This window comes from Sturnira hondurensis, unplaced genomic scaffold (genome assembly GCF_014824575.4).
Source record: "Sturnira hondurensis isolate 20B ecotype Veracruz unplaced genomic scaffold, ASM1482457v3 Scaffold0008196, whole genome shotgun sequence".
NCBI classification, from domain to species: Eukaryota; Metazoa; Chordata; class Mammalia; order Chiroptera; family Phyllostomidae; genus Sturnira; species Sturnira hondurensis.
In genome coordinates this window covers 16222669-16237870 of record NW_028080827.1, presented here as the reverse complement: position 1 = coordinate 16237870, position 15202 = coordinate 16222669, and the positions used below count along the sequence as shown (strand labels likewise).

The following is a 15202-nucleotide window of genomic DNA, read 5'->3' as shown; positions in this document are numbered from 1 at the left end:
ATGTGCTAATGGATGAGATACCACTATTGCAGGAGCCCAAAATCCATTCCTAAGAAGAAAATACATGGTGTGGGTTCACTTATCCCACAAACAGGTAGAGTGTGCCTGCGCAACAGATAAAGGAGCTCTGAAGAAGCAAGTTCCTGTTCTCCAGAAGTTCGCAATCAGACGTGATGGCCCGAAAGCCTCTGCCCTTACCATCATTTTGGCACACGGCAATGCTTGGTGCATTAACTGAACCCACCACCACAATCTTTATGCTTCATTAAAAGGCAAGACTCCAGCCACATGAACATTTTTAACAAGACACTTCTCTGGATGCAACGTCATTTTAGGGAATGGACTGGACCAGAGTTCCATGGCATGGTTTTGCAGCACCATTCAACCTCCAAATTAACTCTCTCAAAACCACGGTAGCTTTTTAGTGTATAGATCAAATGCGTACTTCCCTGCACAAACCCCTGCATATGTCCTTTCGGCTGTGGTCAGAATAAAATCTAACTTCCTTGCACTGATCTTTGAGGCCCTTCATGATCTCACCCCTGTCACCTCTTTTTATGGCGTTTTTTTTTAATGTTTAAAAAGATCTTTTAAACTGTGAAAAGCATCTCAACTCACATTTCTGGTTCAAAGCAAGTAGGGTAGAAAACCAAACCCAACTGCAGATCCCCACCACCACACATTTTAGTCATCGTCACGCACTAGACAGCACGAGAAGGAAAGTGTTAAAGGGGGAATCGTGCTTTATGTTTATTACGACACATTTGTTTCACTAATTTTCTTGATGAGGTAGTTTAATGACTGAAAAGAAATCTATAGCATGTATCGATATTATAAAAATGTGAATGACTTCTTGAGATTAAAGTATCGTCATCTTGACTATTAGGTAAGGAGAAGCCTATTAACTAACTTTCAAGTTGGGCAATTTACTCCATTAAAATAGGCTACGTATTTCGAGATTTAATGTATTGTTCAAATTCATGTATGCAAACAAACTCATTAAGATTCAGAAGACTTCATTTGGAAACTCACTGCACTTAAAATTCAGGGCCCTAACAGAGGATATTTTCATTGAAACCTTTGTCCTTTGTAAACAGGGCATTCTACACTGACTTGGTTTTTGTTTTTATTTTCACCCAAAGGATGAATTCAAAATGCCCTCAGAGTTTGCAGCAGCTGGAAGGCTGTGTAAAAAGAACTTGCTTCTTACATCACACTGACCTTCTGGGCCCAAGGTCAAGGACTGCTGCTCTGGGACACCTCCTTATGCCAGAGGATGCCAGAGACAACCACCTTCACTCTGGGAATGAGTTTAAAGACAAATATTTCTCTCTAGCTTTGTAAAATGCATTATGTGGTCCTAAACTTTAAGAACTCATTTTCAAGAAAACTGAAGCACATCCCATTAGGTAACCAAAATGTCACTGAGCCCTACTGTGGGGTAGGCCCTGTGCTAAATGCTTCATTACAGGACTACTAAGCCGCCGTGCAACAGTCCTCTGCAGACGAGGGCATTGGGACCAAGGAGGTTAAAAGAATTGGTGACATCACCCCGCTGGTAAGGAGTGGTGCCATTGCTGAACTTGCAGCACATGGCTTTCTTAAAGATGACCCATCTTTTTGTTGGTTTGTTTAAATATTTCTAACTCTCTTGGGACAAAAGGCACAGTGGTTAATAACACATACTCTGAAACCAAACTGCCTGGATTCAAATCTAAGTTGGTTCCACTACTTATTAGCTGTGTGACCTTGAGAAGTTATTCAACCATTCTGTGCCTCAATTATCTCATCTGGAAAATGGAAAGAACAATGGAATGCACCTAAGAGGTTGCTGTGAGAGTTAAACAGTCCATAAAAAAGTGGTAATTCATGCGAAAGGCCTAGAGCTGCACCTGGTATACAGAAAGAACGCAGTAAAGGTTAGTTTAGCTCTTACCATTTAGAGCAAGTGTTCTAACAGTGAAGGCCCAGGACCTTCACTCACACATGTTCACACACAAATGCCTTTTTTGTGTGTGTGAGTCTTCCATGTGCCAAAGACAGTACACAAACAATAATTCATTTCATTCTCAAAAATAAAATGAAACAAAAATGTAACATGGGAGTTACTATCCTTCATCAGTAAGAAAAATTGGTTCAATAATTTGCCCAAGGCTCGCAAATACCCAGTAGCAGGATCAGTATTCAAATTTGAGACTTTGTCTCAAAAGCCCAAGTTCTTTTATTTACACAATGTTATTCTGAGTTCTCATTTCCACTTTTTCTATTTTGTCAGGGAGTCCATAGGTTATCATCGAGGAACAGTGTTTGGGAAGGGACTTCTGAGTATACCTAGCACAATACTTCCTTTTTGCTTATGAAGAAATGGAAGCCTAGAAAGTTTACTACTGACTTGCCCAAAGTCATACAATGAATGCTATCGCTGGGTACCACACTGCCATTTCTTCCTCTTGGATGCTGGTGACCTGCCTCTAGGAGGGCCTCAGCCTTGCTTCTGAGCCTTCAGGGGCTCAGTGAAACCAATGACCACTGTACTAATCAAGAATCCATGGCTAAGTGGGGACCTAGGGGCTCCCCTCTCAGGCAAGTTCATGAATTTTAGCAGATGGACTTTATTATATCAAATTTAGCTGCTTTCTGCTCTCTGGCTCACTGCGCCATTCTGGAGACATGGGGTTAGCAAACAAATCAGGTGTTAGGCTAATCTACAATGCGCTGTGACTCTGAGGAAAACTCTGCCAACCAGGGCTTTCCAAACAAAACCCAGAGTGGAGACAGCTTCACTCTGGAAAAAAAAAAAAAAGGAAAGGACAGGCTAACAGGAGGTTTAAATCTAATCTGTCAAAGGAAGGAAGCTCACAATTATAGTAGCTCTTCCTAGTAATGTTATAGTCTATCTAAGGCCAACAACGTACAAACTTAACAATCCTACGAACCACGTGGAGCGGCAACGCTGAGATTTCCGACATAATTAGTTTCCTTAACACAAAAAGAGTTGGACTCATAATTAAACACTGTCCCCTCCTGCCCACATGCTGCTGTGTGTATATTTGATTGCTCCTATGGGACAGGGTTAGCGGTCAGGAGACAGCCCCAAACCGCAAGTCCACTGACCTCCCAGGGCCAAGGCGCAATGTGATGCATGTCTGCAATAGCTCTTCTGGGTCCTGTCCACAAAGAGCTTGATCTCATCTTTGCACTCAACACGTTTCCCAAGGGTTTGCCGGTCAGTTTACACAGTTCTCACAGACCACTGGAAATGACCACTACCACACACTAAGTGCCAATGCACTGAGTCCCATGGAAAACTCCAGGACCTGTTAGGAGGTGCAGGTTGTTGCGAACACACTGTGGTCCGGAACTGAAGTGCAAGGCTGGCGTCCCAGCCCCTCTACCTGCTTCCTTGGTTGACCAGAACCTTAGCTTCCTTGCCTAGAACATGGAGATAATGATCTCTGTCCATGGACAGGAATACTGAGAAGTTTAAATTCTGATGTAAGTGGAAATACTCCGTAAACAGTACAGGTCCCAGTGAAGGGAAGGGGCAGCTGAAACTGTCTGCTCATCTCCTAACTGGTCTCTGGGCGTAAAACACCCAGGGACTGTGTGCTCAGGATAAAAGTGCAGACTCCAAACGGGTTTAAAATCCCTTCTCAATCTGCCCTCTATCACCCACCAACTTCACCTTGCGCCCCGATTTGCTTGAGGCTTTAGTCAGACAGGATTTCTCCGAGTTCCTGCAGAGGCCGTAGGGCCTGGCAGATGCAGGGAAGAGTCACCCCTCCTTAGGCTCTCCCATTTTACCAGCCAACTCCTTTGGGTTCTGATTTTAGTTTAGGTGACATTTCCTCCCAGAAGTTTGCCTCTATCTCTCCTCTGTGCTTTCATAACATAAAAACAAGTATCTATTCATTTGTGGTCATTTTTATCACTGTAGTAAAACTGCCTGGATACTTGTTACTCTTGCTGCTCTCAAAATTTGGCGACTAAAAACGCTGTTTGTGAATTTAGTGAACCTACCAACAAACCACTGTTAGTTGACTAACAAATCCCTGAAGCTCTCTCTCCCCACTTCTGCTTTTTACTGATTAAAACAACAAAGACCAAAAAAGAAGAAGAAAAAGAAAAGGCCCCGAAAAGATTAAAGGCTCAGCCAAAGCAAATGGTGCATGGAGGGTGGAGCGGTACTCAGACTCACATCTCCTAGTTGGTCTGACGTTTCTCCCATCAGATGTAGTTGACTAACTATATCCAGATTTTATGCTATACCATCAATGTCTTTTCATAGCAGGAGAACTGAAGGTATATGAGGTGTAAGAGACACTTGAATTCAGAAAACCAAAGCCCAAGGCCAGGCTCTGTGGGACCTTAACCAGACTCCATGCCTCTGAACCTCGGGCCCCTCATCTGCCAAACGGAAATTCAGCATCGGCACTCCTAAGCAGCAAATGGCTTCTGATTATTTTACATTATATTTCACCTACTTTGCCATATTTTATATGAATAAAATGAGATACTTTGAAAACATATATCTCCTTTGAAGTAATATTTTTACAACTTTCAAGTAGTTATTCTGGTGCAATTTGGTCTTATTATCAAAACCAAGGCATTTTGGAGGGCAGGGCTCGAACACAGTGAGCCGTTCCTTTATTACGACAGAAGTCGAACTGACAAGATCGACACAGGCTTGAATGAACTAACGCAGGCTCCTTCCTCCCGTCTGCAGGGCATCGAAACACCGGTGGCCAACTGCAAAAGAGACCTGGCCCTTTGTTCTTTACAGATACTGCTTGGTTTCATAGAGTCACAGACGGCTGTGGCCAGAAGAAACTCTGAAGACCATCGAAGCCTGCACTTGCCTGCAGGATGAGAAAACAGGCCTAGACTAATGTCCTTGGGAGGAACTTGTGCCATGACTGATTGGAAACATTCACCAACTGTTTTTCAAAGAACTCTATTTCATAATAATAAAGAGATAATTTGATTAAAAAATGTGCTGAACCATACAATGAGATCACAACACAAATTTAAAATGGAATGGTGTTTATCAGAGTTGAAGTCTGAAGGGCCATGACAGAGACATACCTCTAACTATACTATATAAGCAAGTTTTAAGTTTTAATTATAATGAAATTTTATGAAAGTAAAAAAAAATTATTTCCATTGTCTCATGAGTTTTTCATGCTTCTATAAGAACTGAAAATTTTCAAAACAATAGTTGAGAAAATAAGAAATGCACTCACTCAAATTACTGTCTGTGGATGACGCCCTTACCTGTGTGTCACTCACCGTATGACACCATTGTATGTCAGCTGTGACTGAGACAAGCACCATTTCTTAATGTGCTAGTTCTAAACAATAAGAGAGTAATACAGTCAGAGATCACTATTAATTCTCAAACTATTTAGGCTGAAGTTTCTAAACCCAATAGTTTACTCCAAATGCTAACAAAAGCAAGTGAATACACAAGTAGCCAAAGAAATAGATAAGGGAGGAGGGTAGGATGTTGCTTCCATTATTCTCGTTCCAGTCCAACCTCCTGTCCCCACATCTTGGTATGGGTGAGGTGTTAACAGAGGAGTGAAATGAGAAGGTGGTCTGGGTCATTCTAGAAATAGAAGTTAACTCTCAATAAAGAATTGTTTCCTACGTCATCTCGAGATTTTATTCAGAGATCGCAAGAAGAAAAAAAGTTAAGTATTCTTTATTGGAAACCATAAACAGCTCCTCCATCCAAATTTATAAGCAAAAGCAAATTACAGTAGGATCAGTCACTGACATCTCACAACATAAACTCCTTTTTTTGTCATGGATTTTGTGTATTTTTTGTTGTTAAAAATTTTTTGAAGTTAAAAATTTTAACTTCCATGGCTAAGAATCTTTTGAAAAGAAAGGGTTTATTGGGTGATTGCCAATAAGAGGGGGCAGGGGTGGGAGGACCAGGTCCTGGGGCATGAAGTCTAAAATCAACGGCAGCAGCACCAGGTGAAAAAGACAACACGTCTGCCACCTGGGAGTTGGCCGGCCTTTTACACATCCACAAAGCAGGGGGAAGAAAGATGTATGTCAATCACTGGCTGTAGGTAAAGGGGGTGGGAGAGGGTGAACAGGGTCTAGTGCTGGGATAGGTGCAGAGTCTGTAAGGAAGAAGTATTTGCTCCTTTGGATTGGTCCTGGGCAACAGTCTGTAAAGTTTGTGTGTAAACAAGATGCGGAGGCTCCAGGGATTTGATGGCGCCTGCTATCCCCGCTTTTAGATAATAGCCACCTGGAAGTTAATTCAAAGTTCCAACACACAGGAATGTGAACAGTCTGGTTAGCTGGGCCCCAGCTATTCACAGCCTAACTGCTCTCTCTCTCACTCTACGCCCTACTGTAATTTAATTAGTTAAGAACACCTCAGTATTTCTTTTCTTGTCAGTGTGTAGGACATTAGAATATTTTGCAATACCTATCCCAGATGAACAAATATTGCCTAGTGTCCCAAGAAACAAACTCTTAAAATTCAGCTCTTAAATATATCACTTATGTATCACGGGAAAACCTCTTCACGTATTTCAGAGACTGTCCTTCTACTTCAGTATCTATGAGTTATTAAAATGGTTACTGCCAAGTGCTTTGCCAAAACACGCAAAATTATAATGGGACGTGGGGGAAGTCACGCCAGTCCAAGCTCTGCCAGCGGAAAGCTGTGCAACACTACACGTCGCTTAACTGCTTTGCGGTTGGTGTGCATCGTGATGAGGAGAGATTCCAACCTGACCCAGCTTTTGCGAGGTGCTCTGAAATTTTACAGAGCTGTCAGGGGATGCAAGCGGCACTGCTGCCCAGTCTCTCTCAGCGGTCACAAGAACAAACCTGATGAACACTAAGGACATGTAGGGCTTTCGTGTTTTCTCCTGGGAGCCAAGAATTAAAGTTCGTATCCAAAGGTTCAGCAACAGGTAAATACTAAAGTGCCTAATTAAACGGATGCTGAATGCTACAGGTAGGAGAGCAACAAAATTCTTCATCACAGCCAAGTAACAGGGCCACTGTGGAGACTTTCCAAACTGTTTCCACCACTGTATACGGCTTCCCAAAGGAAGTCCTGAGTAACCAAGTAACAAAAAAATAAAACAAAAAGCAGGCTTATTTCTTCTTCTGCAATCAGGCATCTACTTCCTTTAAGGTTCTTATTAATTCAAGTCAAAATAAGAAGAGTTCCAAAACACAAATTGAGGGACTTTCCTACATTCAGTAGGAAAAACGAGAAAAGGACACATCTCCATATACAATATATCCAATAATCCTTCACCGATAATATTTCTAATACTGAAATTTAGACAGACTGCATTGGATTGCTACCTCCTCACTTCAGAAAACAGGCAGTGTATGTGCATGACGCTGCCGTCCACTCCTCCCTCCACTGCTATGGCAGACGCCAGGGGTCCATGACAGCCCTCGGGATTGCTGAGCTGAGACAGGACCTCAGAATTCTGTACGACGCAGGGTTCCAGGGGGTCTCTACCAATCTGTCGGTAGGCGTTCATGCTAGAGCCTATTTTGTCCAGCCTTTGTATATTCCTTAACGTATTATGCCAAAATATTGAAATGGATCTTCAAAGAAAGCCACTTCCTGATAGTTTCGAGATACAGTAAAACCTGCATTTAAGCTAAAAAATGGTAATTTTTTTCCTTTAATAAGAGCAGAAAACACAACTGCAAACACTAGTTTTACTCCAGACACTATGTATGCTATTCCAGTGAGATATGCAAATGGTTCTATATAATAAGGTTTATATTCATCATTTTAAAAATAGAATTTGGCTTTATTCAACACAAACACCAAGTTCCAATCCACTCACTACCCTGTCACTCAAATGAGTGCTGGGCAGAACACAGACACAAACACGACTCCATCTGCTAATTAAAACTGGGCACAAAACTGTTAACAGGCATCTGTTGCATTGTTTGAATCTAATGGGCAGAGATGAAGCTGAAATGGCTCTTCAAAAGCAAACGCAGTGATTTCACTCATTTTCTCTTCGGTATTTATGTTAGTGGGGATTTGGAAGCATGGTGTTAAACAGCTTATTATGGAGTCTGAAAAATAAGTGAAATAAGGTGCATATTTTAAAACATCCCTTTAAAACCGATCATAGAAAGACATACAGCATTTTACACTGGGGCAAGTAGCATTCTCGTAAAAGGAGTTCATATTCAGCGCTTTTAATCTTATCACAGATGTCACCTATAATACTCTGAAAGATAATACCTAAAACAAAAGCAATACTTTACAGCTTACACAGTGCTTTCACAATTCATTATGCAGTCATTCATTCATCCAACTGAGTGGTCATTTAATACAGGCCTTGGATAAATAAGACTTGATTTCTGCCCTAAGGCATTCACAGCAATTCTGAAAAATTGGTACGATATTATTACACTCGATAATAGATGAAAAACTAAGGCCTGGGAATGGCCTGACTCACAAATGGCCAGGAAACTAGCAAAGGCAGATGCCAGGACAAGAACCCAGATCTGGCCCAGACCAACTGCTCTCCTCAAGGCATCACGCTACCTTCCTCACACCAAACACGCACAAGTCCACTTCACTGCTACTTACATGTCAGAAGCTTCACATTATGTTTATTCCACAATATTAATGCTAACGACCTAAATCTACTGCCCCAGCCCCACCCCAATGTTCTTCTCATCCTGCTATGAAAATGTCTTTCCTACAAAATATTTCCAAGTAGCACTTCTGACACATACAAGAGAGCTGGTCCCCGGGACGGCTGTGTGCAGACAGTCAGGCCCAAAGGAGAACCAGCTCCAGGCCATGCCAGCAGCATCCTGGTCATCCATCCGCTTCTGATTCCACGGTTCTCTCAGCTTCAGTTATCAGATTCAATTCAAAAGCCAACTGCGAAATTTTTCCTTGTCTTCAAAGACTAGACTTATTTCCCTCCGAGACAGTATGCAAACCCATTTCCCTCCAGCTCTTCTCCGTGGATCCAAACAATCTTGGTGCTGTTGCCAAGAGAATCTCTTCCCTGATTTGCTGCCACACAGAACAGCTGGCCAAGCTCCTTACTAAAGTACACTTACACTTAAGACATGCCGATGTCTGTATTCCAGACTCCATTCCCCCACCCCCTACTTAATTTTTGGGGCAGCTTTTTTCATTTACTAGAACATGAACTGAAGACATGAGGTTAACCTTTTATTATCAGGTATTAAATTTTACCTTTTCTGAGGTACTGTTATTACTTTAAAGCTATCACTTAGAAATCTACTGACAGCTTTGAAAGAACACAATGAGATTAAAATAAGGCTTTATGTACAAAATGTTCAATTTGAAGATGAATGTTCTGTGCATATTTTTGTTTGAAAAGATGAAATGAACAAAAACAACTACGAAAATTAAGATCAACTTGCTCTACGTATCTATCTGGATTACACTCAGCCAAATGTTGATATCATCTTGGATAAAAATGTAAACATGACAAAGTTTGTTTTTCCATCAATAAGTCTTGTAAAAAAAAAAAAAAGCTTTGAATTGCTACCAGCGAGAAACAGTTTTTAATTTTAAGCTGGGTCGGCAAACTCTTCTATAAAGAAACGGTAAATATTTTTAAGCTTTGTGGGACACATATGGTCTCTGTTGCATATTCTTCTTTGTTGGTTGATTTTTTAATATTCCTTAAAATATGTAAAAACAATTCTTAGCCTGTGACTGTGAAAAACAGGCTGCAGGCCACATGTGGCCTATGGGCAACAGTTTGTCAACCCCTGATTTTGAGAAATGTGAATCCAAGGGGAAAAAATGCAATGTTACCAAATAAAACACCTAAAAGTGCTCTGGTGTTTACACCTATTGGTGCAACGAGGCTGCAACAATAACCAGCACAGCACTAATAACATAATTTCATTAGTTATTTTGCACATCGAAGGAGTTTTAATGACGGGATGCCTTTTGACCTCCTAACCTGAAACTGTAGACACAGAAAGCGCAAAGGACAGCTATAGTACATGCTGAGCTTCCCCTGCACATACTCCTATAGCACTCTGAATCACTGCAGGAGCATTTACCATTTCCCTGAACAGAACTGGCTAATCAAAGCGAGGACATTTCACTTTCTCCACATAAAAGCCTATGTGCAAAATCTAATTCCTTTCTAGAAAACGTGGTGACAAGTTTATGAAAATGGTCATACTGATCAGAAATAGCAGCAACTTGATTGTGAAAAGTGACACAGACTTTCATTTGGGGTTCACTGGGGGCTCTGCTACACTTACTTGTTTCATCTTGACAACATCAACTTACTTAACCTAAGCTTTCTTAATTATAAAATTAGGGCCGGAGCATAAAGTAGATAATCTTTAAGATTCTTTCTGCTGTCAAAGTATGACTACACTAAAATGAAACCACTCAGGAAGTACCCTAACAGGAAGACGGTGGGGGTGGGGAGGACAGCAGGGGAAAGAGAGCAAAGGGAGGAGGCTTAGACTGTCCTGTTAGAGGACAGGCCCTGGCTTTCTTTTTCTTCTACCAGCACCATATTCAGTACAGGCCATTCCGGGATGTCAACATGCCCTTGTATCAGTACCAAAAGGCACCCATATCCCATAGAAAAGATAATAAAAGCTCACTGTACAGCTGTTTCCTAGTTGTCTTAAGGTTACATTTTATAGACATTTAATTACACATTAATTATGACGAGGTAAAGGGTTTGGAGAACCTATCAAAAAAACTTTTTTCAGTTCTCAAGTATTAATACCACCGAAAAGGGCAAAACGGAAATGAGGGGAGCCAGGACAACTGAGAAGACAGCAGCACCCTAGAAAAGTAAGAACAAAGTACCTGCGAGACAACTGTATCTGTAACAAAAATAACTAATGGTCGCCTTCCTTTCATGACTAAAGAAGCCCTATTAAAAGTGTCTAAAGATGGCAAGATGCCTTTTTGAAAACTACTGAAAGTTTGACAAAGCAAAACTGAGTCTTAAAATGCACCCTCCTGAGAAGAAACAGGCACGAGCACACATATCTACAAAAACACACACACGCTCACACAAACCCCAGGTGGAAAGAAACGGGTCTCTTCTGTGATGTGGACCTTATCAAGTTCTGTCAGCAATGCTGCCGCAGGCCTCGTCACAACCCAGTCATAATAACCCAGGAACTTACACACTTAGGGACTTCAAAAACTCAAGACTGGGAGGAGATGGCTCACTAGCTCTAACCTCAGCAACTTCAGATCCGTGGGGGTGGGATGGGGTGCGCAGAGAGTGGGATGTTGCGGCTAGAGATGTGGATGCCCTAAGCCTATGTCTGCAGTCAGTGGAAAGTGTGTGGAAATTTTTACTAGGATGGTACTAACACTCACCTTACTTTCCTAACTTACTTCCAACTACAAAGCATTAGGTTTCAGGTATATAAATTGTTCTACTGTTCGGAGGCAGCGTGCTACCACTTCCTGTCGGGGCTCTGCGGCTGAACAAGAGGCATGGAGGATTTCCCCTTCCTCATGTCAGCTGAAGACGCAGCTCACAGCCTCTTTTTACCACATCCACCCCACAGAAAATGCAAAGACTAAGATTATTCATGAGAGTCACCTCATTTAACTGTCTACCACCTGTTCTAAACAGTTCCAGGACACTGTTTTTCATGCCCTAATAGCTGCAACCCTCCGCTATTAATTTCAATTTCAATTAAATTGAATTGAATTCCATTGAATTTCAATTAAAAAACAAAATCCATGCAAGATTCTCATCCTTCAGAATAAAAAAGTAATTCTTAAAAGCTACTATTGTAAACGGAAGTAGTCCCCCCCACGGGAAATGTGGGACAAAAATTAAGGCAAAAAGGGGAAAACTAATAAAACTATTATGAACAAGCAAAGGTCATCCAAGGAGCTTAACAGAAAGCGCATCTGTAGGACTCCCTCACTTTCAAAGCAGGAGAATGCTTCTGGGAGGGTCGCACATGGAACAAACAAAAGACTACCCCTCCGGCTGTCAGAAGTTGTCCTTTACCAACTGGACTGCTGCATGCATTCAACAACAGAGGACAGGCTCTGGCCCCGTAGCTCAGTTGGTTTGAGCGTGGTCCCAACACTAAAGGGTTACGGGTTCCATCCCTGGTCAGGGCATATACAGGAGCCAATCCATGAATGCCCAAATGGGTGGAACTACAAACTGATGTTCTTTCTCTTCCTCTCCCTTCCTCTCTCTCACTAAAATCAATAAATTAAAGCAAATAAACTAACAAACAACAACTACAAAAAAAAACAACGTAAAAGGCTTACTCAGGGTTTTGCAATTAGTACCAACATCAAAATTAACGCCCTTTAGTTGCTGTAACAGCTCCAACCAAATCTCTTAGGAATATACTTGAGACATGACATTTAAAATCTGCTTCCTCAGAAAAAGTCCCACTCAAGACTGCCTGCCAAGAACTTGCAACTCAAACTTCCCTAAGCCTAGACATCAAAACACCCGGGAGGTTTCAGACCACTAGGTCCATATGGAAGAGGCCAGAACAAACCAACCAACCATTATCTCCTAGTACTTGACTTGAAAACGACCCTACAACCAAATATTCTTTTTATAAAAAAATGATAAATTATCCTTCAAACATACAAATAATCAAATACACTTATTACCATTGTACTAGCTCCCTACAATAATCCCAAAAAATTCATGGTGAAATAGGGCATAAGAACAACTTGAAAGATTCTTAAGTGAGCTACTCTTAGCAGCTATAAACACCACCCAGACAACCAAAAACTAAGATTCTTAATGTACTTAAGTAACTGCCACTCTTTAACAAGGAAAATGATGTTGTATAGGCAGCGTAAAACCAGCTTTGATCTCGTCTTTAGTTTATAGTGAGAGAATTTGTTACCTACATAGTCTTCCAGTACAAAAGGAGGAGGACAGCTCCCAGCCAAGATCAGAAACACTGAATCAATGGAAAAGTATTGTATGTTGTGATTCATTGAGCAACTAATAATTAAAACTAAAGCAACATATACAGGGAGGCAGGCAGACTCCTCAGCTAAGTTATTAAACATTCAAGCCCAAGAGTTCTAAAAATTGAAAAGTGTTGCTTTGCAGGAGATGGTGGTTAAGGAGTCATATTTTCCTGACCACACCATCCCAAGTCACCAATTCTCTTAATACCGGTAACACTCACAGAACAATTTATTGTTTCATAGACACCATCCTATAGTTAGTCACTTTTTCTCTTTTTCCTGCACTTGATTCAAAAGGGAAGAAGAGAAAATGGTAACAGTGCTCCCTGTTACTGAAGAAAGTACTGCTTTCCATTTCCTCTCCTTTTGCCACCTTCTCTGTCTTCGCTGCTCAACCTCGGTACTGTATATCCTGCTTCCTTTTTCCGTTTTTATATCACACCCAGCTTTCCTCTACTTTCTCTACCAAGTACCCTCATTGTATCCTCTGGTGCCCTGAACTCCTCTCCTACCTACAGTTTTCTTCTGCCCCCTACTATGACATCTGTCAAGACCTCTTATGCCCCTGGCCCCACACCTCCTGATGACTTATTCCCCTGAACTCCCTTCCCATTGCTGTATTCTCACCATTCTTGTCCCTTGTGTCCTCTGTTCCTCTACTTCACGTCCCTCCCATTACCCCAACCTTTCATTTCCCCCTTCACATTTCCTTCCTTTTTTCCTGTCTTTTAATTCATTTTACACCCACTGTGCCTTTCTCTCTCACCGTGAGATTTCTTGTGCTCTTCCCTGCCACACACTTTGTCCCTCTAAGACCCTTCCCTGTCACCTCCCAACCCTCTCATTTCCCCTAACACCCCTAGTCCTTGTTCCTCCGGTTCCCCTTCCCCGTCCTTTGCCCTCTCGCATCTCCGCCCGCCCCTCTCCTTCACGCCTTTACCCTCTCCCATTGCCCTGGCCGTTCCGCCGTCCCCGGGGTCCCATCCCCGGGGCCCCTAAGGCCCCCTTGCACCCGCCCCCTATTCACTCCAAGTCGCTGGCCGGGGCCCCTCCCTCACCGATGGTGGAGATGAAGGTGGTGTTGAAGGCGTCCTCGGAAAAGCGGAAAAGGAGGCAGGTCTTGCCCACCCCCGAGTCGCCGATCAGCAGCAGCTTGAACAGATAATCGTACGTCTTCGCCATCTTCTCGCTCCGGCCCTCTGACCGGGGAACGAGAGCAGCAGCGGAGCGAGGAGGGGAGGGGGCCAGGGACGGGGGGGCGTGCCCGCCCAGCCGCTGCTGTTAGCCCCGCCTTCACCCCGCCCCTTCCCTTAGAGAAGGCCTGCGCGCCCCGCCCCACACGGCCAATCCGCGGGGGATTTGTCATCACCGCCCCGCGCCCCCGGGGCTTCATGGGATTTGTAGTTCTTCCAGGAACTTCGGGCGTGCCTGGCGCCGGCGGTTTGGACTGCTCCAGAAGATAAAAGATCCCTCTGTGGACGGGGTGACCAGGTGGACTAGGCGTTTACATCCCAGCTAGCAATGAAGGCCAAGTTTCAAACTCTGCGTGTCGTGCCGAAGGTACTTCGCCATTTCTTTGTGTGCGGGTGCCTTTCAAATACAAGACCTCGGAATCTGAGTCCCGCGGTTCCTGCCTGTCTTCCGCCGGGACCCAAAGCTGAGATGCTTTCTTTCCAAATCATTGGTGTGGCGCAGCCTGTAGATTATCTGCAGTGCATTATTGGGCTTCTCCTCCAGTTTCTGCCCTGAACCTCCTCAAAGCCCCCGTCCAGCAGCCCCTAAGTTACAAAGCTGTAAAACAAGGATTGCTGTACTAACTTGAACCACATTCCTATTCTCTTCTTCAGGCCTGCAGACCAGAGCCAAATATGATGGGTATTTTAGAGGATCGGTTATACCAGGGGTGTCCAACCTGCGGCATAGACTATGCAGACCGCTCCCCTGCTCCCGCAGGAGGATGGATTAAAAAAACAAAACTGGAATTGAGAACATTAAGGGTGTGCTACAGGTCTGTGCCCTTAAAAATTGCAAGCATCATGTGAGGCAGGAATTAGAACCATGGGAATCTAGAGACAGTTGGATTTTGTCTTGGTTTAGCTACTTAACTGCACACAGGCAGGTCGTCTGCACCTTGGCTTTTCTTGTCTGTAAAATGGGTATAAAACAAGCTGTTTCATAGGATTGTAGGGAAAAATGAAATGAGACACTGAATGTGAAAGCACTTTGAAATTCACAAGG

At 42.9% G+C, this 15202-nt stretch overlaps 1 protein-coding gene across 1 annotated transcript in view; it reads right to left on the bottom strand.

The window, feature by feature from the left end:
• The window catches only part of RAB8B (RAB8B, member RAS oncogene family), a 58089-nt gene extending 43854 nt beyond the window's left edge, over nucleotides 1–14235 (bottom strand). Inside the window, exon 1 of the mRNA XM_037054065.1 lies at nucleotides 14023–14235. Within this exon, the coding sequence (XP_036909960.1) occupies nucleotides 14023–14146 (124 nt within the window). The 5' untranslated portion in view covers nucleotides 14147–14235. The remainder of the gene's footprint in view (nucleotides 1–14022) is intronic.
• Nucleotides 14236–15202: the final 967 nt, after the last annotated feature.